The sequence below is a fragment of the Armigeres subalbatus genome, chromosome 2 (assembly GCF_024139115.2).
Source record: "Armigeres subalbatus isolate Guangzhou_Male chromosome 2, GZ_Asu_2, whole genome shotgun sequence".
Lineage (NCBI taxonomy): Eukaryota > Metazoa > Arthropoda > Insecta > Diptera > Culicidae > Armigeres > Armigeres subalbatus.
In genome coordinates, this window is record NC_085140.1 from 322,755,980 (window position 1) to 322,780,870 (window position 24,891).

Here is a 24,891-nt window from a genome sequence, read left to right on the forward strand (position 1 = left end):
TTTTCCATAGATGATTCCTTCCTATTTAAATCTTTGAAAAAAGTCGTGGGAAAGAGAGGGTTAAAGCATCAGCAACGTGATTTTTTTTTTTAGTTTTACACTAAGTTCATCGCTAAACATTGTAAATTGATAACCGTGTCGGGTGGTTAATACCCGAAATATAGGCAATTAACTTTGATTGACTTACTTACTTATGGGTCCTGTACACCTCCGGTGGTGCAAAGGACCAACTTGATAGATCTCCATCCTGAGCGTTGTCCAGCAATCGCTTTAACCTGTTCCCAGGTTAGATTTCGATCGACTTCTTTAATTTCTTTATTGAGGCTTCGCCGCCATGAGCCTCTGGGTCTGTCTCTGCTCAATGTCCTGCTGGGTTCCAGTTTAATGCTTGTTTACAGATTTCGTTTCCGCCCCTACGCAGTGTGGCCGACCCAACCCCACTTCCGATCCCGAATTTCTGTTGCTATCGGCCTCTGGTAACAAAGACGATGGAGCTCGTTGTTTGAGATCCAGTTGTGAGGCCACCAGGCCCGAATTAAATACCGTAGGCATCTGTTGATGAACACCTGCAGCCGTTATGTGTTCTCCACTGATACACACCATGTTTCGGTTGCGTATAACAGCACAGATTTCACGTTAGAGTTGAAAACTCGTATTTTGGTGCGTTCACTTATCTACCTGTTTTTTTCAAATATTTCTTAAACTCACAAAGGCAGCCCTTGCTTTCTTGATCCGTGCGCTTTTGTTGATCTTGATACCGCCGTCTAACGCCATTTGGCTACCAAGATATTGGAAGCTGGAAGGAGAGCGATCGGCAAGGTCGTTGAGCTTACTCTGCATGTCAGCGCGCCGTTGAAACGTCATCAGCCAATTCGAAGTCGTTTAGGTACTCCATGGTTATAGGCTGCCATAACAGCCCGCGGTTTGGTTCACGGTCAATCGCACCTACCAGAATCTCATCGATTACGATGAGGAACAGTAACGGTGATAGAATACATCCTTGCCTCACACCAGCTACTGTGTGTGTACTATTGTGCAGTACTCTACACGAAAAGGCCTCGTACTGTGCTTCGATGAGGACGATGATTTTCTCAGGAGCCCCCTTGTGTCTTAGGGCGCCCCACATATTCTGGTGATTGAGACGGTCGAAGGCTTTTTCGTAGTCAATGAATATCCTGAATTCGGGCTAGGATAACTTTGCATAGAACTTTGAGAACGGTACACAGCCACATAATGTCTCGCCAGTTGTTATCGTATACAGTTAAGTCACCCTTTTTGGGCACCTTCACTAAGATGCCTTGCATCCAGTCGACCGGGAAAGTCGCGTTGTCCCAGATATTAAAAACAAAAACGATCCAGTAGTTGAGCGGATGTCATTGGGTCTGCTTTGAGCATCTAGACTGATATGCGATCGACCCCTGAGGCTTTATTCGATTTCATGCTTTTGATGGCTGTTTGAATCTCTAGCAATGATGGAGCTTCGGTATTGACGCGTGTTATACGTCGGATTCTAGGCAGATTATGCCGAGGTGGTGGTGGCCTGGCTGGCACTTGAAAAAATGCTCGAACCAGTGTTTCAGATGGTCAGTTGGGTCGGTCAATAACTGATCATTCGCGTCTTTCACAGGCATCGTTGCATTCATCTTCGCCTTGCTTAAGCGTCGTAAGATATCGTAGAGGAGGCGAATGTCGCCGGTTGCTGCGGCTCTCTCGCCTTCGTCGGTCAGAGAGTCTGCCCACGCTCGCTTGTCCCGTCGACATGAGCGTTTTACTTCCTTCTCAAGAGCCGAGTATCGTTGACGGACTAAGACTTTGGCTCCTCTGGTTTTTGATCGCTCTATCGCGGCTTTGGCTTCTCTTCGCTCCTCTATCTTCCTCCAGGTATCATCAGTGATCCATTGTTTTCTCTGGGTGCGTAGTTCGCCCAGATTGATCTCGCTGGTGGCGATGAAGGAAGAGCGATCCCCCGATCACCATGTCATTATTACCACAAAATTCTGCGAACAGCTCTCCGTTTTTGCTCATTTTTCCGAGACCATGGCGTCCCATAATGCGCTCATGGTTCGAGTTGTCGGATACGATATTCGCATTGAAGTTGCCCAAACAGATCTTGATATCACCCTTCGGAATTCTATCTATGACGGTATTGAGTTGACTGTAGAAGTTCTCTTTGTCTTGCAGATCGGCCGTATCGGTTGGCGCATAACATTGGATTATAGTAAGGTTTCGGACCCGTGTTCTAAATCTGGCAAGTTTGATTGAACCAGGCTTGTAAAATGTCATCTGCATGTCATTTGACTAATTTGTTAATAACTTTCTTCGGAAGCCAAATTTACTTCAAACTTTTAGATGCACGCATAACGCTTGAGTAGTGCTATATTTTTGTCCAAAGGTACATTACTCTAATATAACATCTGAGGCTAGAGAGTGAAATCTCTCCAAAATGGCACGTGTCATTTGACATAATGTCATTTGAATGACATTTTGCCTCCCACGCCCAGATTACATATTCACCGTAACTTGGACGGGGATGGGAGTGTTTATGTAGTACTTACTTAACGAGAGGCTCGCGACTCAGCGTCACCCTCATAAGAAACACGAACTTTGATATTGGGAAAGGCATTGGTTGGGTCAGGATTTGTCTATAGCTGTCAATGTGACCATGGTAGATCCTACCCCGTAACACACCACGAAAAGGTATGGTATGGTTATGAGGCTCATATTGACCATATTTTCCTTATGGCCAGCACTTAATTATATTTAACAGGGACAGAAAAAAATTATTTCAACTACACTCAAACAGCTGACATCCAACACACAATCAAGTTGCTAGTCCTTCCCGAATTTGAATGTGGGAATGAATAGGACGGCATGTGCACGAACAGCAGCAAGCGTCGACTCTCGGTGTCAGCGTTGTTTTGTGCGGTGTCAAAATCAATCTTCAGTTTAGTACATTGATATTCAATTTGAAATCTCAAAATATGAATATCATTTCATACCACGGTGCATGGATTCAACATTTTGAAGTCAGATTCCTAAAATATATGCATCTGTTTAGTATATAATGTAAAATAATCATCATTTATCGGTGCAAATTAACTGCAATTCAAAATATTCATTTCATCCCCGGTAGATATTCATTTTTTACGCTCGATTATCAATCGGCTATTGAAGATCGGGCGGTAAATTTGATATGGAACATGCTGCGAGATGTTCGTGCCTGCATCGCCGAGCGTCTGATCAAAACAAACACGAATCAATGACGAAGCTACCTACTGAGCATCGACGCAACTGATAGTAAAACGAAGATTTTCATCCTTTATATTTAAGCCAAAAACTCGCGAAAATTTTTTGAGCTAGATTTCTTCCCACCTTCTACACAGTTTCATAAATTGTCAACTATTTCATGGCAGCTATTTCAGGTTTGATCATTGTTTTGTCAAAATCAGATAAATCTTATATATAAAAATGAAATGGTCTGTGTTCGTATCCGCATAACTCTAAAACGGCTGGATAGATTTTTTTCATTTCTTCAGCAGATACATTTGTTATCGTTTCCGACGGGTTTATATGATATTTCCTTATGCGAAAATAACGGGTAAGATGGAGTAAATCGTGAAAAACTAAAATTAAGAACCGTATGGAAGCTTTGCATGGGCAGTTCACAACGCGCATTTTCGCCTACTATGCAGGACAACGTCTGCCGGGTCGACTAGTAGACAATAAATCACAGTTGAAATTTTCGGCCATTTGAAACTCATCGGTAGCATCCATTGTTATGCAAAGTGTCGCTCAAAGAAAGTTAAAACTCGCCGATGGCAAAGCCAATCGCCCGCCATCACTATACTGCCTATAATTGCATATCTTTCATATCTTTGATTAGATTATTCACATGGGACAGATATGCGCCTACTAGCAGTAATAGTACAAAAGTGCCACTAAAACTAAAAACAATAAATAAAACAAAAACTAACTACTCTAGGAAGCATTTTTGCGTTTGACACCTGAGGAGGCGGCAGACGTCCGTTCAGCAGTTGCGAGGGTAACTTGTCGCCGATGGGTCCGGGACCGGTCGGGCGGCCATTCATCAGCGAGGCAGGCACCGAGGAAGGTCCTTTCGAGTGCACCTGGAAACAGAAGATTGGGAAAAAAACGAAAAGAAACGGTATTAAAATGATGCCTAGAACCAAAAGGATCGAACGTGAAATCATATGGAACGAAAGAAAACAGTGCAGGGTTTGTTTGATTACGCTAGACTATGTTGATGTGTGTTGTTGGACCTAAAACGGTGCGTATTCAAAGCGCTTCCCATGTTGTTTCTTACATAAAATAAAAGGGTATGGTTTTCCATATTATTGGTATTTATGATATAAAATATTGGCTCTTGACAGCAGCGGCTTTGGACATGTGCTATCATGCGTGCAGAATACGTGCGAAGCGTTGTAGATTGGATTATGTACAATAATCCACTTGGGAACTGTGGATTTTTTTCTCACGTTTGCACCCCCCGTCAACTAGGTGACTTCCGATGAGTTGACCGCTTGCAGTGGGTGGCGTGGAGATTATTTACATATTTAATTTTTCCATATATATAATATTTCATTTCGGATTTCCAAAAATTAATTTGAATCACTGGTCAGCGATTTCACGCGATTCTAAGATCATTTGTGGATAAAAAACAAGTAAGTAATATTGCTTGGTAATATTGCCAAGTTCACTTTTGGACATAATTCACAGAAAAAAACATTGTATTCTTGTGAAGCAGTTGCGAATTTACTCATTGATTTGTATACATTGGAGTAACCCTGTGAAAAATATCGCAAGTGTACAAAGACTGTAGACTGACTGTACTCATTAAACAAACCAACCAAATTTTTGTTAAGAAAATTATTTTGAGCTTTTTAGTGGAATGTCTTCACTTGTCATAAGACGAGTTTGTACAATCCCATTGAAATTCCACCACTTAATTGTATCTTGACAGATACGTATTTCGACCTCAACAGTAAGGCCGTCTTCAGTGTCTTGTACTTGACTCGACTGAGGTCGAAATACGTATCTGTCAAGATACAATTAAGTGGTGGAATTTCAATGGGATTGTGCAGATTTTTGTGCTACATATTTATAAAAACATTATGCACAACATAAAAGCCGCAGTAGATATTTTATAAATTAAATAGCGGGGTAACCAATCTTGTTCTAATCTCTAGATTAAAGTTCCTTGAAAACTTCAGATAACAATACAATTGAACAGCCAGGATGTGAAGAAAAAAGTAATTAATATAAGTTTACTAAGTGACCTTGCCGTGCGGTAAGATACGCAGCTACAAAGCAAGACCATGCTGAGTGTGGCTGGGTTCGATTCCCGGTGCCGGACTAGGCAATTTTCGTTTTGAAAAGTATCATCGTGTTAGCTTTATGATATACGAATGCAGAAATGGTAACTTGGCTTAGAAACCTGGAAGTTAATAACTGTGGAAGTGCTAATTGAACACTAACCTGCGAGGCGGCAATGTCCCAGTGTGGGATGTAATGCCAACAAAAACGAAGAAGAAGTGACCTTGCACTCCAATTGAACCATGAACGGTAGGAACTATGAATTAAACGTGTATCCAGCGCTCATAAAATTTTCTTCACAACATTCTCGTCAAGCATGTACTTTTTGATAACGAAAAGCACTGGTGCTGCTGCTTGGACCTCATTACGCCTCTTCGTGTTGACGGGTGCGCAATGCCACCCCTGATTTCAATGCACACCGCACACATTTGTTTTGACAATATTGTACAATTGAATGTCGATCATAGTACATGGAATGTCCATAAACCACGTAGAACAAATCTTCGTATTTTCAAACTCCCCTCCTGCCGGAGACTTTCTTCTTACAAATTCCTGTGGAGATAAAGAATTTTCTTTTGGAATTTTAAACAATTTGCCGTGAAAATTTTAAAGGATTTCTTGTTTAAAGAAGTTCCTATGAAAATTCCAAGGATTTTCCCATAGAATCTTCAACTAATTACCGAATTAAACTAGCTTTCGGCGTGACGCTGAAAATTCTGCCGCTGCCAATTTTTGAACCGGCGCACACCTGAATTCCTGTTGTACTTCTGTACCCTCCAGTCCATCTAATTCCATGAAGTCCTGAATCAATCCAGAATACTTCTGCTATTTCATTTGCATCCACTTCGCACATAGGTTCTATATCAAGCTTTAAAAAAATGTAATGAAAAGTCTACGTAGACTCTTGCTCCGTCACCCTTCGTAGACAAACATAGTTTTTTTTTCTTGAATAAAACACGGTTTCTAGATTCGCTACTTTAGAACTTCTGGTATTGAATGTCGATTAGGGTACTGTCAAATCCATGACATTTCAAAAAAATATTGGGAAATTAAAAAAATTAAAGACAATATTTCCAATCCCCTGTATTTCAGATTATTTCCTAGTTCAGTGATCATTCCAGGATGCACTACGGAGATTCAAGTGACCAAAAATAAAAAAAAAGTGACTCAATCCGTTTTGTAATACGAATGAAAGTTAGGGTTAAGACGGTTAAATAAAATTGAGTTGCTAGTTATTGCTACTCAATAATATGAAATAAGTCAATAATAACGAAGATTCTTATGTAAGACGACAGACTGGATACGTTGTTCGTATACCGGAAGGCTTCGTGATAGGTCGTGTACACGATGGCTTTTTGCAGTTAAAAAGGTCCAGTAAAAGTGTTTAGGGCGACTGGAAACGAAACTTTTGTATCCATCCATAGACTTTTATTATGGGCCTTCCTTAGTTGTGCGGTAAGATGCGTTGATATAATGCAAGACCATGCTAAAGGTGGCTGTGTTCGAATCCCAATCCGTTCTAGGAAAGTTTCCGGTTGGTAAGTTTCTCGAATTCCTCAGGCATAAAAGTATCATCGTTTTACCTCATGATTATATGAATTCATTAATTGAATTCATCATCTCATCAAAACATCTCGTTGAAACTCCTGAGAACTTTTCGTAAAAATATTAATTAATTCATATGGCTGAAATGGAAATACGGTTAAACATTTCGTTTGGCCGAAATGGGCATTTAGCACAACATTCGGCTGAAAGTATCCAAATAATATATTGTCTTTTGGCCGATCAAACCATTAAGCCGACTTCCATCTGGCCGTTCGACATTTTCGACAATCGGCCAAACGTCGGGAAGGGCTGTTTGGCCGAAAAACGTTACCCATTTGGTCAAAAATGCCATTTGGCCGAAATAGACATACGGTGAGACGCACGGCTATAAAGCAAGACCATGCTGTGGGTGGCTGAGTTCAATTCCCGGTGCCGGTCTAGGCAATTTTCGGATTGGAAATTGTTCGACTTCCCTGGGCATAAAAGTATCATCGTACTAGCCTCATGCATGATATACGAATGCAAAAATGGTAACCTGGCTTAGAAACCTCGCCGTTAATAACTGTGGAAGTGCTTAATGAACACTAATCTGCGGCTCTGTCCCAGTGTGGGGATGTAATGCCAATAAGAAGAAGAAGACATACGGAAATAGACATACGAAGTTTGGTCGAAATGGTCCTTTGGCTGTTTACTTTTGCTTTGTGTAATTTTTCCGAAATGGTCGTTGGACAGAAAAAGGCCATTTGGTCGAATGATATTGTTTACCATATTGATCGTTAAGCAAACAACATTTTTAGCTGTAAGACCCGTTCGGCATATCGTCATTTTCGGCCGAACGGCTCTTTTACAACACGACTATTTTAGTCAAACAGTATTTTTGACCAAATGATCTATTCGATTAAATGACCTAAGTAAGCCAATTAGAAAGTAAAACCTTTAGTGCGCGTTTGCTCGTGTTTTCTTCTGGATTTATCGTATTAATTAGTGTTCAGATTAATGCTTAAAAAGCTCTTAGCACTTATCAATATGAATCCAGACCCAACGATACCTACCAATTAACAAATGTTTCTTTCTTTTTCCTTCTCCGAGCAGGAGAAATTAACTCAAAAATACCTCATTCTGTAAAATACCAAATAATAAAAAACCAAATATGAAAAATAATAAAGAATAATACCAAAAATTAATATTCACAATACTTCATGCATAACATACGTTATTACAATACCAAACGCATCACAAACTATTGTTCGTTTGGTATTGAAATACCTAAGCATGTTATGCCTAAAATATTTTGCATATAATTTTTTTGGTATTTTACCTCTTGTTATGCAATTACCAATTTCTGTTATCGAGGTCGTCGCTCCTGCTCGGGCACTGACTGTATGGACGTGGCAGGCACCGTTATTGATCTTTGCATCTATTGAATTACTGAAGCGTGCACAGTGAGAATGATTGACTAATCCCAGTGTGCAATTTTCCACTGGTTCAGGTCCACCACGGAATAGCAACCACAAATATGCACCGACAGTCAAAGCTAAGTTAAACAAATTACCAGTTCGATCTATGTCCTTTTCGGCCGTAAGGACTGTTCATTAAAGAAAGTGGACACCTGTTTTTCAATGGAACATATTTATTTTCGAACAAATTCAGAAGGTTGCTTTATATAAATGACAATCAACATACATAGAGGTGTGCGCCGCCGCGCCACGCCGCCGCCGCCGGCAGTTTTTGGCTCGCCGCCGCCGCCGACATTTTTGCATCGGCGCGCCGCCGTTTAAAATTTGTCACGCCGCTGATCTATAACTTTCAACGCCGATTGAAATTTTCAGTGGAAACTCCTAAGATTTATTGGATTTTCCGTATGATTTCCTGATAGATCTCTACAACATTACGTTGAAACTCAGAGAATTTTTCGTGAAGATACCAATTATTTCCATTAAAATTCCATACAATATCTTGTTAAAACTTCGAAGAGCTCTCCGTAAAAACTAAGCGTAAAAATTGCAAAGGAGTTCTCGCTGAAATAAGAAAAAATCTAATTGAAATTGAATTTTTGAACAGAAAAGAGTTGTTCGGCAGAAAGTCACAAGACTGAAAGCTGATAGGCCGAATCATTAAACCGAAAATACTATTTGGTTGAAGCCTACCCGAGCAAAGTTTAAGAGCAGATCGATAACTTGTTTTGATGTTGTGAAATCATCGATTAAGTTTACTTAATTTGATATCTTTTTTGTCGTTTTAACGGTTAAAATAACAAAACGTATAGCAGAATTAGCTTACTGTGACATCAAATCAAAAACTATTTCTGCTGTCGATGAGAGCAAATTGAAAACTAAATTTGATATTGGTTTCCGATAGCAAAATAAGTACACAGTTTGATGTCATATCATTAATTTTAGTAATCTACAGCAACATGAGATCAAAATATGTAATGAATCATAATGGTTTAAACATATTTGAAAATAAATTATGAATCAATTTGATGTCAAAATCAAAATATTCTATATGCTCTCATTATGTTTTCAGACTTTGGTAGAATATGTAGCCTACAGATATTTGGCCGAGAATGTCATTTGGTCGAACAGTTCCTTTGGCTAAAAAAATCGTGAACTTGTCCTTCGGCCGAAATAGTCGTTTGGTCGAAAGGGCAATTTGGTCAAAATGAACATTCGGTCGAAAGTGTCGTTCGGCTGAATTGGTCATTTTGGATATTTTCACGACAATAACGGGAGAATCTTTAGAATTTCGCCTCAAAAAATTGATGAACTTCCCCAGAATTTCTTCAAGTTTTTTCCAGAATATTCATTTGAAAATTGTTTTCAGATTTTCCAGGGGCACTACTTTCAAGTTTCGAGAACTCTCTGTAATTTACAATGTTATGAAAACTCATATGTCAATATGTACGTTATGTGGAAGATTTTGATTTGGAAAATATATTTGAGGTAACCGCTTTCCCTTCGATGGGACTCGAACCCAAGGAAAATTGTTTGGGATTAACATGAGAATCTCTAGAGAGTTTTTACGGGAAAATATTCGGAATATTCACGGAAAATTCCTATTGAGTCTCTGTTGAGTATTCTTTGAAATTCACACAGAAAATTTTGTCTAGTGAAAGAGATGCTTTATCGTTGACTTCCCCAATCTAAATTAATCAAGACGGTTAGTTTTTTATCCTTTATTGAAGTGATTTTTTTTCGCAGGGAGAAGTTCATCATTAAACGGCTAGTTTGGCATAGCCAACTTTAAAACATCGGAAAAATGCTCGGAATTTTTGAGGATTGTTTTTGGATTTCTTCAGAAAATTCTTTCTATTTTCGATTAAAAATTCTTGGTAAGTTTCATTCCATTCCAATAAGACCGAAAGTGACAGACGGCCGAGCTGGTAATTTGGCCGAAAAAGCCGTTTGCCCTAACAGGTCGTCTGGCCGAAACTATCATTGCCCAAAAATGCCATTTAGCAGAAATAGTTTTTTGACAGAATGGGCCTTTTGGCCAAAAATGTCTTTTGGTCTAACGGGGTCATACGGCCAAATTTCAATGACTGAACCTCGTACTGAACGGGTAATATGGTCAGAAATGGCCACTTGTTTGGCGAAATGGTCTTTTTGTCAATTTGTCAACAAAATTCGTGACCTCTCTATTTTTAGATCGATACTGGACCTTAGGCCAGATACCATTTAGCAAAACGATTCACGGAAACTGTTATCAGATCAAAATTGGTTTGACCGAAAATGTAGTCTGGCCGAAAGCGATGTACAGGTTATTTGGCTGAAAATTCCGTTCGGGTGAAAAAGTCGTTTGACCGAAAATGACCATTTGACCAAAAATGCCGTTTGGTTAAAAATGGCATTTGGCAGAAAGAGCCATTTGGCCCTTAAATATCCTTTCTGCAACCTTCTTTGAAAAGTGTCGTTCGGCTGAACTGATCATTTTGCCAAAGAAGACGTTTATCCGAATAGGTCATTTGACAGAAAATGTCGGTCGGCCAGAAGGGTTGTTTTGCAGAAAGGACATTTTCGGGCCAAATTACCATTCCCACCAAATATGTACCATTTTCGGTCAAATGAAAATTGCCAGTTTGGCTGAATGTTTATTTCGGCTGTATGTCGTTTTCGGTAAAAATACAATTTTGGTCAAACCATTTTTGACCTGATAACAGTTTTGGGATAAACGTTCAACTGGGTCCAAAAGCCTTACATCGTTTATGGTTGCAAACGATAGTGCGTCGGTCAAGAAAACATGAACCGATGTTATACAAATTCTGATAATAGTCTAAGCCTAAAAAAATGATAATTTTGTGTTTGAGACTTTTGAAGGCATGTTCCGGACTAAGCAAAGTTTGTTGCTGAAAAAGCAACATTTTAGAACGAATGAACCATCAACCCAAAATGTCAGGACCATATATTAACTGTCAAAGGTTAAGTCAAGTGCCCTGCGGTGTTTTGCTAGTTCGTTAGAATCATATAATTCCGTACGTCAAACAAGACCAAAAATGTCGAGAGGGCATTTTCCATCTATTTTTAAATTTCACTAAATTACCCACCCAGTTATTGACATTTGGCCGTATGACCTGTTGGCCTAAACGATATTTTCGGACATATGACCCATTCTGTCAAACGACCATATCGGCATTTTTGAGCTGATGACCTATTTGGCCAAACGACCTGTTAGGGGAAACGACTTTTTCGGCCAAATTACCAGTTCGGACATACGGCTTTCGGCCAATGGAATTTCCCAAGAATTTTTTACGGACAATACACTAGTCGTTCGATAACTGCAACATGACGCATTCTGGACGTCAAACAATTGTCAGACGTCGTCAACATAGAAGTGCATCTGATTGTTCACCGCTATGCAGTTAACATCGACTTAGACATAGTTGTAAAGCTCAGCTGTTCGATAACTGTAAAACTGATGTAACTTTAGAAATACAGTTAAAAGCATTGCAGTTAAACGACTTTCAGTTATCGAACGTCCACTGTACAAAGAATTTCCCGTAGAATTCCAATAATTTCGAACAATTTGTCGTTGAATCATTTTCAAACAAAACAGGAGGATTCGCGGAAATTCTAAATAAGTTTCCGTTAAACTTACGGAGAATTTCTCCTGAACATTCCAGAGAATTTTTCTCGAAAACTCCTTAGAGTCTCCCGCGGAAATTCTTAAGAATTGACTGTTTTATCGTTGGCCATGCCAAACTAGCCGTCTTTATTATTCTAGACTGAGAAAGCCAACGGTAAAACACCCATTCAACCAGCCGCACTCTACTACAATTATCAATAATGTTCTGTGTAAATTTGGAAGAATACTCAACAGAAACTCAACAAGAACTTTTCATAAATTTCCGAAGTTTTTCCTGTAGAAGTTAAGAACATTTCTTTGTAAAAATTCAAAAGTTTCTCATGTAAATTGCGACAAATTTTCTGCTGAAATTTCAAACAATTTTATTTGGGAATTCAAAAGAGCTTCTCTTGGTAATTCCAAAGATTTGTCGGCACTTCAGACAATCCGAAATTATTTTCCAAATTTTGGGTTTTCTCCAGATTTTTCATGCGAAAATTAAAAAAATCTTTATTTAATGTCTTGAAAATATCCCGAAAAAATGCAAAAAAAATCTTAGAAAACGTAATGAAAACAATCGCCACGCAGATTCACGCCGCCGCCGCCGCCGGGTAATATGGCTTTCGGCGTGACGCCGAAAACGCCGCCGCCGCCGACCAAAATTCTGACAAACGCCGCCGCCGATGAATATCGGACCGGCGCACACCTCTAAACATACATATGAACGAATTCACGTGATTTTGAATATTTAATTCTCATTTCTGAAGAATGCTCGGAGTTTTCTTTTGATACCTCCCATTAGATTCTGCACAACTTCTTCCGTAACTTTTCGTTGTGCCGCAGACCAAATTTTCTTGAAGCTATCAACAGGGCTTGCTTCTTTTCCATCTTCCTTAAGATGCCGCCTAATTGTTGCCCAGTATCTTTCGATAGGACGCAGTTCAGGGCAGTTTTTCTTTTGACAAAATCGACTTTTTCCTTCTTCAGCGTCTCCAACGTAGTAGAAGCGTATTGAGCCGATGCCAAATCCGGTCAAAACAATAGAGGATGCGTATGCTTACGGTAGATGGATAGATTTCGTTTTTTGATACATTCTTCTCTTTAATTTTCACCGTTGTTTGTGAAATACGGAGAACTCTTTAAGCCACAGGAGCAAATGGCTTGCCATACCAAAGCCTTTTCCATATCTTTTTCGGTTCGGATATATCGCACGTCATCAGGGACATCTGTCCTCTGTTCAACGTTGAAAAATTGTGGCCCTAGAAGTGTACTGGTATCCAATTTGTCATATGTCTCGTCGTCCATCAAAATGCACTGTACCATTTGTGCAGAAATAATCTGCGAGTTGATAAACTGATCCGACCCATCGTTCGGGATTTTGAAGGTTTTTCAAAATTTTCCGGATGTGTTGCAAAAGTAAATAAAGTCTTTACACATAGGAAACCCATGGAAAAGCATTTAATTTATAACTTCATTAAATTTATCCGAAGATTCTTTTGGTTTTGACGCGAAAATATTTCGAAATAAGTTAGTTTTCGGAATGAAATGGTAGCTTTTCGGTACAACTTTGCTGTACGAGAATAAGGCAAAAAATATTAGAAAGCTCCTACATTTATTTTCTAAACGATTTTACATGTTATCAGCTATCACACTGCACCACAACTCCCTTTGGATATTGAATCTGCTACTGACCTTGCGACGTCCCGTCGCTAAGATAGAAAAAAAACACGTCCTCAATAAAACTTTGAGATTTATTGGAAGCGAAAAATAAAAAATCCAAACCCGGACCCATGTACGGAATTTATTTTTATCCAGTATCCTTTGTCTTAGCAGGATATTGAGCGCACGGCACTGGCGTTTGTGGTACCGGCGGTGGCGACGTATGAGAACGTGGGGAACTTCATGAAAACGGAAGGGGCAGAGAAAAAAGGATTACGTTTATGTTTCCCAACGCCTAGAAGCTTTTCCGAGAAACACGACGGAACGCTTGTGCACACGTCGGTCAATATAACCTGAATTGAGAAGCCATAAAGCAATAAATGCTAAATTGAGATTAGGAAGATATCTGAGGAGGGACACGCTAATGATAACACTTTAGATTACTAAAAGCATTATTAATCAACAACGCTTCGCAAATTCTAGGTATCAAATTGAAAGAATTCATAACCAGAATCGATCCTTTTTGTGAGCATACACAAACTCTTATTTTACGTGTACAGAATAGCTTCACGCGGACGCAATAGAAGTCAACCTGTCCTGACGTCGAATTTTTTTCCAAAGCCTTTGTGAGCAAGGATATTTTTGGTCGAAGACCGAGAACGACGAGGATGGAATTTCCTTCTGCCCAGCGAAGGCTTTATCCAGAATCAACATCATCATCTTCAGTGGATTATTGGTACCGTTCCGTTGAATGAAGGTGGGCTCCACTGCTATTTGGCGGTTGTGACGAAAGGTAAAAAATGTCAAACCTTCACAGGTTGGTGGGTGGCGTTTGAATTCAGTGAACAGACGTGGCCAAGAAGAGATAAGGCACGCTTTTGTTGTCTAATTTAATCTTCAGGAATGCAAGCTGTGGTTGGAGTTTGATGGAATTGGATTATACGGTAGATAATTCTGTTTTAAGAACTTGTCGAATTAAGAAAAGGATATTCTGTTGAAATTTGTAGAGAATTTGCGGATTTGTTATATGCTGACCAATTATTACAAAAGGCTTCACATAATTCTAGAATTTTGAATGCTAATGAAATTTATGAAAATTACTAGAGCTAACATTCAGAAACGAGTAAAAGAAAAACCTGACTACCTGACAATCCAACGGCACAACTCACCTCATGCTTGGAGAAGGCTCCCGGACCGGTCCCGCCGGCCGATGACGAACCGTAGTGCCGGCCGGACGACGAACGGCCGTTGTAGATCGGTCGATTGTCCGTGGGTTTCACAAAGTTTGCGCTACTACCGGTGCTGTTACTGCTCCCGGTACTATTTACACTGGCACCAACGGCGGCACTGTTGCTATTACTACTACTGCTGTTGCTACTACTGCTATTGCTATTGGTTTTTGGCGCTCGATAGTACTGTTGCTGCGAGGACATCGACACCGCCGACGGCGTCGGAAAGATCCCACCGGCCCCAACCAGGGAGCTGATGGAATTGGTGAGGCTATTTGGCGTCTGCATTGGAGGAGCGTTGGACCGCGGGGTGGCCGGGCTGGCCGAGATGCCCACCACGTTGTCCAGAATGTGCTTCCGGGCGTACTCGAAGTTCCCGAGTTTGGATTGAATCTGCATGTCCACGTCGGATGGGCTGAGCTGCAAATGGGAAAAAGGAGAAGGGTGGTAGTTCGGAATTAGTACATGCGGTAAACAATTAGGCATCAAGTGCAATAATCATCGAAACAATCTGAGTAAGTCATCCGGTTCCACGGCTGGGTAAACACACTTTCATCTGAAAATCGAAACACAAACAAGCAGGCATTTACCTACAGATACAGGCAGACAAGGCTAACACAATTGTAGAGCTGGTGGCGTGCACCGACGACGGTGCCGGTGAGTGGAAATCACTTGGGTTTTCAAGATCAATTAATTTTTCAATCATCGACACTACTGCAAGTGAAGTGTGTATGTGTGTGTAGCTGTTTTTGCCGTATTTTATTGCATTATCATTTTTATATGGCCAATTATAATCGCTACGTGTGTGCACTCTCGTGATAAAGTGAACAGGGATGAGGAAAGCCTCATGCGAAGCGAGTCGTTCAACGGCGAGGGGATAGTCAATTGAGCTATAAATGTGTTTTTATTGAAATAATGTTTTATTTTGTTATTCTTAAATGCTAATTACTGTAGAAATTATCGATTGCGGATTTTTTTTTGTTTTCAATAGCTATCTGAACATTTATTATTTAAGAGACACGCGATATTTATCTAAGAAAATGTAATTTCATACAAATTTGTTTTCAAAAGTGTTCTGTTTCTTTTATTTTACAATTACATTTGTAATGCAAAGAACCTAACGACCAAGGCGCTTTTTTTTTGTTTTAGGTTATAGGGGAACTGTTCCGTTTTCTATCTTACTGAACATGTATTCATCTCAATGCAAAACAAAGAAATACAGAACCAATTTCGTCGCTTCTTTTTGCTAAACCTACTGCTTAAAAAATCACAAAAACAAGAAACAAATGAAATTCATTTTCATTACTTTGTTCTCCGTTAGATGAATATCGGAGCTATGTCTCGGAGATGAAGTCCAGAAACAGTAACCCTACAATGCAAAATGTTTTTTTTTTCACTATAAATACAGCTATATGATAGCGTAGAAATTCTTATATCGAGAAAACTGTGTCATTTTTATTTTTGCAAAAAAATGCTTATAAAAACTGTTTTAAAATTAAAATTGTAATATATTTATTTTTTTATTTACTGTTGCAAAATTCACTCTCATTCGGTAGTGATAGGTGATTAAAAATTAGCCTATCTCAACATTTTTGTCTAACTCCTGTAAATTACTTAACAATTAATGCTAGAAAACAATACAAGGCTATCGTAACCTGATTTAAATGTAACCAAAACAGAAGCACCACCAACAAGTTATGATAAAAGGCTTTGTTCTCATTCATTTACTCTTGGAGATCAGGGGATTTTTTTACAGCGGCATGTAACAAGTTAAAATAGATCGTTAGCACATGTCAGGCTTGTCATTGGTCACAATTCATAGTCACAGTGAAGGATTTGCACTAGTAGTATCATTCAATCGCATTCACAATAGGATCGTCTAATAAAACAAATCACGTTTTCAGGGCTGTGCCTAAATTTAGTTGCATGAACAGGTTTACCATTGCATGAAGGAAAATAAGCTACCTGTGACTGTTTGTCATATCAGCGCGTGATAGTGCAAAGTAATAAAAATAAGAATTTTTTTTTTTTCAATTTTAAATTTTGCTTCAAAATTATGAATATGTTTATGCTTTGGAAAGGCAAAATACGTGAAAGGAACTCGTAATATCTTGTCAGAAAAGGCTTACGAAATTTTTGACAGTCACTCAGAATCGATTCATAATAAACCACAGGCGGTGAAAATTATTTCATGAAAATCATTGTTGTTTGCGGTATTGTTGGCGTTAGCGTTAGCGTTGTTAATAATTGTTGTTTGCGGTATTGTTGGCATTAGCGTTGTTAATCATTGTTGTTTGCGGTATTGTTTACAAAAACTAAAAAGAACTACTAAAATTTTAAAAAATGGGGTGACAAAATCGGGTTGAAAACGTGTTAAAATAGGGGTTAGACAAAATCGGGGCAATACTGTAGTCTGTTTGTGTGGCCACCCCATTCCGAAGCAATGGCCAGTCTGATTGCAACTCCAGATGCCAAGTCATTTAGCCAAACGGGTGGTTTGAACCAATAGTTTCAAAAAGTTTCCTCGTAGTGAAAATCAAAATTAAAATCAAGTGAGTAGTGAAAATTGCGAAAATGTTAAATGTGAAGTGAGGAATGATACATTTCACTCTTCTCACTCTCATATAAAAATTAAGTCAAAAAAGTCGGATATGACAAATAAGGACACAACACTCCTCAAAGTTAGAAGTGAGAAGTGCGAGAAGAATTGAAAGATGAGAAATACGTAGTAAGGAGAATATACGAAGTGAAAAATAAGAGGTAAGAAGTAAGAAACGACTAATAAGATGTGAAAAATGTGTTGAAAAAAATTAATAATGACAAATAAAAATCAAAAATAATTTATCCTTAGTCCTTTCTGATTCCTTCTCTCTCTACCTACTTCTTACTTCCTCCTTGCTTCTTCCTTCTCTTTTTTTCTTCGTTTTTCCTTCAATATTTTTTCTTTCTTCTTCATTCTTACTTAACACTGTTCTACTTCTCATTTCTCAATTATCATATCGCTTTACATTTCTCACTACTCCCTCCTTGCATCTCACCAGTTCAATACTCACTCAGCACTTCAACTTTTCACTTCTTACTAATCTCATCTCAGTTCACAACACTTACATCTCATCTCTCAATTCTCATTTTTGGCTATCCATTATTTACTTCACCGCAAATGCTGGGTAAAGCGTACCATTGGTACTTCGCGTACCTGAAGGAATAAAATAGACCCCATTTTGCGGTCCTTAGCCTCTTACTCAGCAACTCTTATCCCTACCTCCTCGTGGCGCTGGCCGGGATACGAGCAACTTTAGGGAAGATCGGGTAACCAACCCCGGTGGGAACTATGGTCGTATGCTGACAGGGAAAGGGGGATTTGCTCCTCTCCGGAGGTACAAATCTGATCGAGCGTCTGTTCTCCATGTTGGGAGCGGCTCACAACCAGACATCATGCACGCGTACAAAAAAGGGGTGAGATTGAGCAACGACTCCTACGCGCACATAAAATTTAGCGCGCGCGAGTCTCACGAAGCTTGTGTACCTCATATTAATATTGGTGAGTCGCATTGAGACATCTCAATGCGATCAGCTCATGCGCTGTTTGCCATGGCAAACCTTTGCAAACAACAGCGGAGATGCGTAAAACAGCTTGGGCGGGAAATTTTCATTCAATAATATCGTCGCCTAAGTAACGCCAGCTATGCATTTCTAGCGCATGAGATGAGTCTCATGAGACGTACATTGAGACACGCTCACTTAGTTATTTCATGCGCGCGCTAGCTTCTCTCGTCGCACTGAATCGGTGCTACGTGAGCTTTTGTAGCTCATGGCACACTGTCTCATCCATGTATACACGAGAATTAAGAGACTCTGCTCACAACAGCGCCTGTTCCCCATGTTAGGGGCGGCTGATCATCGTCCGAGTGCCAGCGATGGACTCTAAACTAAACCCTAAATTAAACTGTGCACATCATGCTGCATCGTGTCAGCATCGAGAAGGCAGTCCCTTCAACGCGATGTAGATAGCGCAACCCTGGTAAGGTAGCCTACCGAAGATTCTACAGTTACCAAGAAAGGCAAAAGTAGAGCAAACGAATTGATTCAACGGTAACAGACCCGTCAACGAATAAAGGACAACGATTGGAAAGTCGGATCTTGGAACGTTAGATCTTTGAATGAACACGCACGTGTTGGGCTTCTGACTCGTGAGCTGCAGAATTCGGCGTGAGTGTGGCAGCAATTCAGGAAATACAGTGACCCAAAATTGGAGAACGTGAATTCCGGACGTTGGATCCCAGCGAACACTTCATTCAAGTACTACATCTACTATAGCGGCGGTGACAGAGCAGAACCAGGAGTTGGCTTCATGGTGATCGGGAAGCAGATGAAGCATGTTATCCGGTGGAAGCCGATAAGCGACCGCATTTCCGTGATGATAATGAAGGGCAAATTCTTCAACTATAGCCCGATCGGCATCTATGCTCCAACGAACGATAAGCCTGATGACATAAAGGATCAGTTCTATGAAAGCCTCGATAAGGCCTACAGAGAGTGCCCAACACATGATGTAAAGATTGAGATTGGGGATGCAAATGCGGAGATCGGAAGAGAAAGCTTCTTTCGTCTTATTATTGGTACGGAAAGCCTTCTCATTCCGCTACCAACGATAATGGTCTGCGACTTGTAACCTTTGCTGCTGCTAGACGGATGGCAATAAACAGTACCTACTTTGCACGTAATAATATCCGCAAACACACCTGGCAACATCCGAGTGGAGACACTTGCTCACGCAACATCCGTGCTGGTCGACGGACGACATTAATTTCTCGGATGTTATAGATGTAAACTGCCGCTAATCGCAAATCGAGCACATCTGTATATGGGCCTCCATATACAGATGTGCTCGACTTGCGGTTAGCGGCAGTAAAGGCCTTCAGAGGTCCGAACATCAACTCGGATCACTATCTTGTAGTTGCAAAAATTCGAAATTCAAAAATACGAATTCACGAAACAACAGAACGATGTGTTTCAATATCCAACGCTTGTCAGTTGAAGGAGTTGCTGAAAAGTACCACCAGAAGCTGGACGAGCGGATAGGAGATGCCACCGGATCTGGCGACGTCAAAAGATTGTGGGAAACATCCACGAAGCTGTGAATTCAACAGCGCAAGAAGTGTTAAGGCTCCCCCAGACCTAAACGATTTCATCGCCGCGACGGCGACAACTAGTCGCCGCGATTCTATCGTTCGGTTGCTGCAGGCAATGTTCTATTTATGCTTCCATACCAATGGCGACAGAATCGCTGTCGCCAAGCGATAGAATCGCGTCGCGACTGTCGCATCGCGTGTGTTTGGGGGAACCTACACAGCGACGCCAACGAGATGGTTGGTTTGATGAGGAATGCCAGCGAGTGACGAACAAGAAAAATGTTGCTAGCGGTACAGTGTAGCAAGGGCAGAAGAGAAACGATTCCAGCACAGAAAAGAAGGCAACACGAAGAGAGTGTGATAGATGAAGCGCAGAAGAACATGGATAGAAACGATATGCGGAGGTTTTACGCAACTGTCAATGGCGCGCGGCATAAGACTGCGCCAGTGCCCGCCATGTGCAATGACCGAGAGGAGAATTCGCTGACAGACAATACTATGGTGGCAGCCAGGTAGAAGGAGCACTTCGAAGATTTATTGAACGGTGAAAATGAAGGTGTATTAAGAAGCAGGATGGATATAGTCGGCGACGGTCAAGCTGTGGAACCACCAACGCTGAACGAGGTTAAGAAGGCTCTAAACGAGCTGAAAAACAGTAAAGCTTCTGGGAAGGACGAGATCCCGGTCGAGCTTCTCGAACAAAGAAAGTGAGCAGCTGCATCAATCAATCCACCACATTATCCAGAAAATATGGGAGGATGAAGAACTGCCTGCCGGTTGGTTGGATGACTTTATATGCCCAATCTATAAGAAAGGGCACAGACAAGAGTGTGCAAATTACAGAGGGATCACCCTTTTCAACTCAGCGTACAAAATCCTGTCGCGTATCCTGTTTAACAGACTGAGACCGCTTGAGGAGTCCTTCGTCGGCGAATACCAGGCAGGTTTTCGTGAGGTTTTCAAGGGTTTGTACCGAGTCGAATGCAACTTATTGCGAGAAAATCGGGTAAGAATTACAACTTTGTTGTACGAGAAAGGCAAAGAATGAAGAAAAAACAAATAAAAATGAGTGAGAAATAAAGGAGGGAGAAGAAGGAATTTCTCTGAATTGCGCTTTGCGACGCTGACAACTGACTTTGTTGAATTGCTATCATAGAGAAAAACGAATTCTTCATCGTAAACATTCTAGCAAAAAGCATAAAATTTAGGCATAAGTTATGAACATCAAATGAAAAACATATTTAGGATAATTCGCCAAATGTTGAACGGCTAATTTTTTCGCCTTTTGTTGCAAGCACGTGCATTTTTTATGGGCGTTAAACAATAGGCGAGAAAATAAGCCGTTCATATTAGGCGATTTCCCCTATTTGAATGGCAGTTCGACTGAGCACAGATTTTGATTTTTTTAAGTTTATCCAAAGTTAAGATCTTGACATAAGTCTTGACATTTATTGGCGTGCATTCTGCTCGAGGAATCACAATTCACTTTGACATTTTTTGTTGAGGCGAAATTCGAGGAGTCTAGGTGGTGGTGGTCTAGTGGCTATCGCTTCGGCCTTAACAGCAGGAGATCGTGGGTTGAATTCCAGGCTCGTCCCTTTCCTACTTTGTATTTCTATCTTAGTTTTTTCTGTGCTTCACGTTCTACCAAAACTGCCAAAACCTACTGTTATAACCTTCCACACAATTCCAAAACCTCCCGTGGCACCTATGAGAGGTGGTAGAGTTCTCTGCATCTTTCTTAAGTAGGTGTCCAACTAATTATCCTTCCCCTTCCTCAGTATTCGCAAGGACGTGACCAGAATAGTCGAGATTGGAGAGTGCATTGCGCCCATCTAAGAGATAGCGATTTGTTCCAAATCAATATCTGTGGTAACGGATGAAAGTGATGCTACTCTTATACAATAGTCTTGGCTTGTACCACCTACGAATTTGTGCGAAATGCTCAGTGCTAATGCTAAATTCGAGGACTCTATCCAAACAAATAATAAACAGACAAATCGAGTATTCAGTAACAGTATTTTATGCAATGATGCTGTCGTAGACATTTTTCGCTTAACTTTTCAAAAGGGCCTAAGTAACATTGCAATCAACAGACCAATATGAAAGCTTTTGATTGCAGTACTCAAATTAATTAATGGAAAAAAATGTTACTTTGGTCCTTTTGAAATTGACAAACGATTTACATAATCAATCAAAATGCAAATGTTACAAATATGCGATCATGGGCAGTATAGTTTCCGTTAAATTTGGAAAGACTGAGTGCAGACAGTACAACTTCTTCTAGATGCAATACTTTTTAATAATTATTATTATTGGCATACGATATGTCCGACAATAGCAATTCACGCGAAGAAATGTTTCGTTACTGTAGTGAGTGAATATTTAATGGGATATTTCTTACATCTTCTTTTATGAAGAGCTAAAGCTTGTTCTGAGTAAAACAAACCTTTCTTGCATCAAATGAATAATAGAATGTTCAAATAAAGAAAAAGTTTTCAAATAAGGGTATGAAGCGCAAAAAATAATCCATTGTCGCACCCCTCGGAAATGTACCCAATCGATCTCGCCGCATGCGGGGGTCAATATACAATGAAGCTCTATTGCAAATAAATGGCACAATCTCCGCCGTATAACTTATGGATACAGAAGCAGAGTGTAGGAATGAAGCTGAACCCATAGTTTTGTGCACAATACTAGATCTGGAATAGAAGAGCAACAGGTGTCCGGTTGCTACCTCTACCTACATATTATTATTCATGTGCAGCTTGGAAAGTTCACTTACCTTCGAGTATTGAAGGGAAAGGTACCTTAATTGTAGACTATTAACGCAGCTCGAATGTTGTGTTTATCCAAACTGTAACTGATCTCTCGACTCAACAATGTGCTAAATAATATGTTTTTATCTTATAGAAGATTCAAAAACGTTTTCGAACAGACAGCGATGTCGACCTTCACTAAGTGAAATGAATACTTCCAAAACTCCAGCCGAATTAATCGCCATGAATTCGTCGCACTCCACCAGAAACACGAGCACGGAGACATGGGGAAGCCTAACCGATGAGATCGGTTAGCCGATGCCGATGGGTGGTTGCAACTTGGCTGGTGGGTGAATCACCCAAGAAGAAAATAAAACAGGTGAAACCGAGGGAGTGAGCCGGATTTTGCACCAACAACCAGTTCGTATTATGTAGGTGATGATTGTGCGAGCGGCACAGCGAGGGTGTTTGCGGCTGTTTTTCGCTTTTTATTGATCTAATAAAGTTGTCAGCCGCATCAGTCAGGTGTGTGTGTGTGTGTTTATAGGATAGGATAGATATAATTGCTGTTTGTTGTAGAGATACATCATAATATCACACGAAAGCCGCCTCCAAGCGCTTGCCGGGTGCATGAAAGTAGATTCCGTGATCCACCGTACTATAGGCAGTAGGTAAACAAACAAATTGATTGTGCTGGTTGCGATATTTCAAGGCTACTTACTATTTACTGCAGGGGGATTGGGCGAACAGAATAGCGGTGCTTCTTTTTATGGAAGGGCTATAAATCATTCTTATCAAAAAATACGTGAATTTAGCGTTTTAATTTTATCAATTATGTTTGAGTTAAAGCTTGATTAATTATTCGCTATTGTGTGGCTGTAATGCCAGATAAACTCAATGTACATAATGAATCAACAGAAGATTGTTTGGAATTAACACTCAATTGCAATGTGCATGAGCCAAGCATGAAAATGAGAAGGATGATTGCTGTTGATCAAAGATTGATAAATTGTACAGCACTCAGTAATTGGAGCTATGGAATAAGGTCCTACGGATTAACTATTCATACTAAATATGTAAGTTCCGGGGGAAGGGGGGTGTGCTTCCTTAGTCGTGCGATAAGATGCGCGACTACAAAGCAAGACCTTGCTGAAGGTGGCTGGGATCGATTCCCGGTTCTGTCTAAGAAGTTTTCGGGTTGGAAATTTATTGTCCTCCCTGGGCATAAATGTATCATCGTGTTAACCTCATGATATACGAATGCAACAATGGTAACTTGGCTTTAAAACCACGACAACTAATTTAAATAAATTAACTGAAACGTCGGATGTAGGAGCAACAAAGTATTTGCTACTTATTAAGACTGCTATCGCCGAAAAAAATCAATCTTAATGGTGTTATTTTATTTAATTTATTTCAATGTTATTTATTGAATATTTTCCAGGTCTAGGTGCATCTGTCCTTGAACAGGTGAATCGGCTTTTCCATGAATTAAGCAATTTACTATGCTCACGACCTGAAAAGTTTATGTCAATATTGACATGGTTATCATTCACTACGATAGCGACAGACGACAGCAACCTGTTTTTGCAAGTGCACTCATCTCCCAGCAACCAGCAATGTAACATCTATAACCGTCCACTTACAAGTCTTATTATTTCATACAAAAGACCATAACAATGTCCACCACCATGCTATCACCATCGTCGTTGGCCATTGTCGTCCTTCCTCATACCCGCCATCATCCCTGGCTGTGTGTGCACTTCCACAGTAAACGACAACTCAATCTGCAGCCCTTGGGGTCGGTCGGGAGTACTCCGATGGACGATGATACGACAGACAAACAGCATCCTCCTCTTCAGCTGATTCGGTCCCTTTTTCCCATTATTATGGTTGTCGATTCAATACGTCAGCAATTTGTGAACTGACCGTGCAATATGTTTATACCGTTGAGGACCGAACCTCACCCGCCCGCCACCTTCCCCACGCACACACACATGCTGGGTAGCTGTCATTATGCGATTCCTAGTGGGTGGTTCACGGACAACCGGGACCGATGGGCAGTGTCCTTTTGTGATTTACCCACCCGCAATGCACGTGAGTGCTCACACTGTTATTGCGATTAACCTTCGGAAAGATGATCAGTGCGGGTATTCTTCGTTACAGGATATC

At 40.3% G+C, this 24,891-nt stretch overlaps 1 protein-coding gene across 11 annotated transcripts in view; it reads right to left on the reverse strand.

Moving 5' to 3' along the window:
- Positions 1–24,891, reverse strand: part of LOC134212682 (AF4/FMR2 family member lilli) — a 319,987-nt gene that overhangs the window by 31,931 nt on the left and 263,165 nt on the right. For 10 of the 11 annotated variants that reach the window (XM_062690747.1, XM_062690745.1, XM_062690740.1 and 7 more), the window contains 2 exons: positions 14,769–15,248; positions 3,975–4,127 (listed from right to left, as the gene is read on the reverse strand). In XM_062690747.1, coding sequence (XP_062546731.1) covers positions 3,975–4,127; positions 14,769–15,248 — 633 coding nt within the window. The remainder of the gene's footprint in view (positions 1–3,974; positions 4,128–14,768; positions 15,249–24,891) is intronic. The other variant, XM_062690748.1, reaches the window with a different exon arrangement.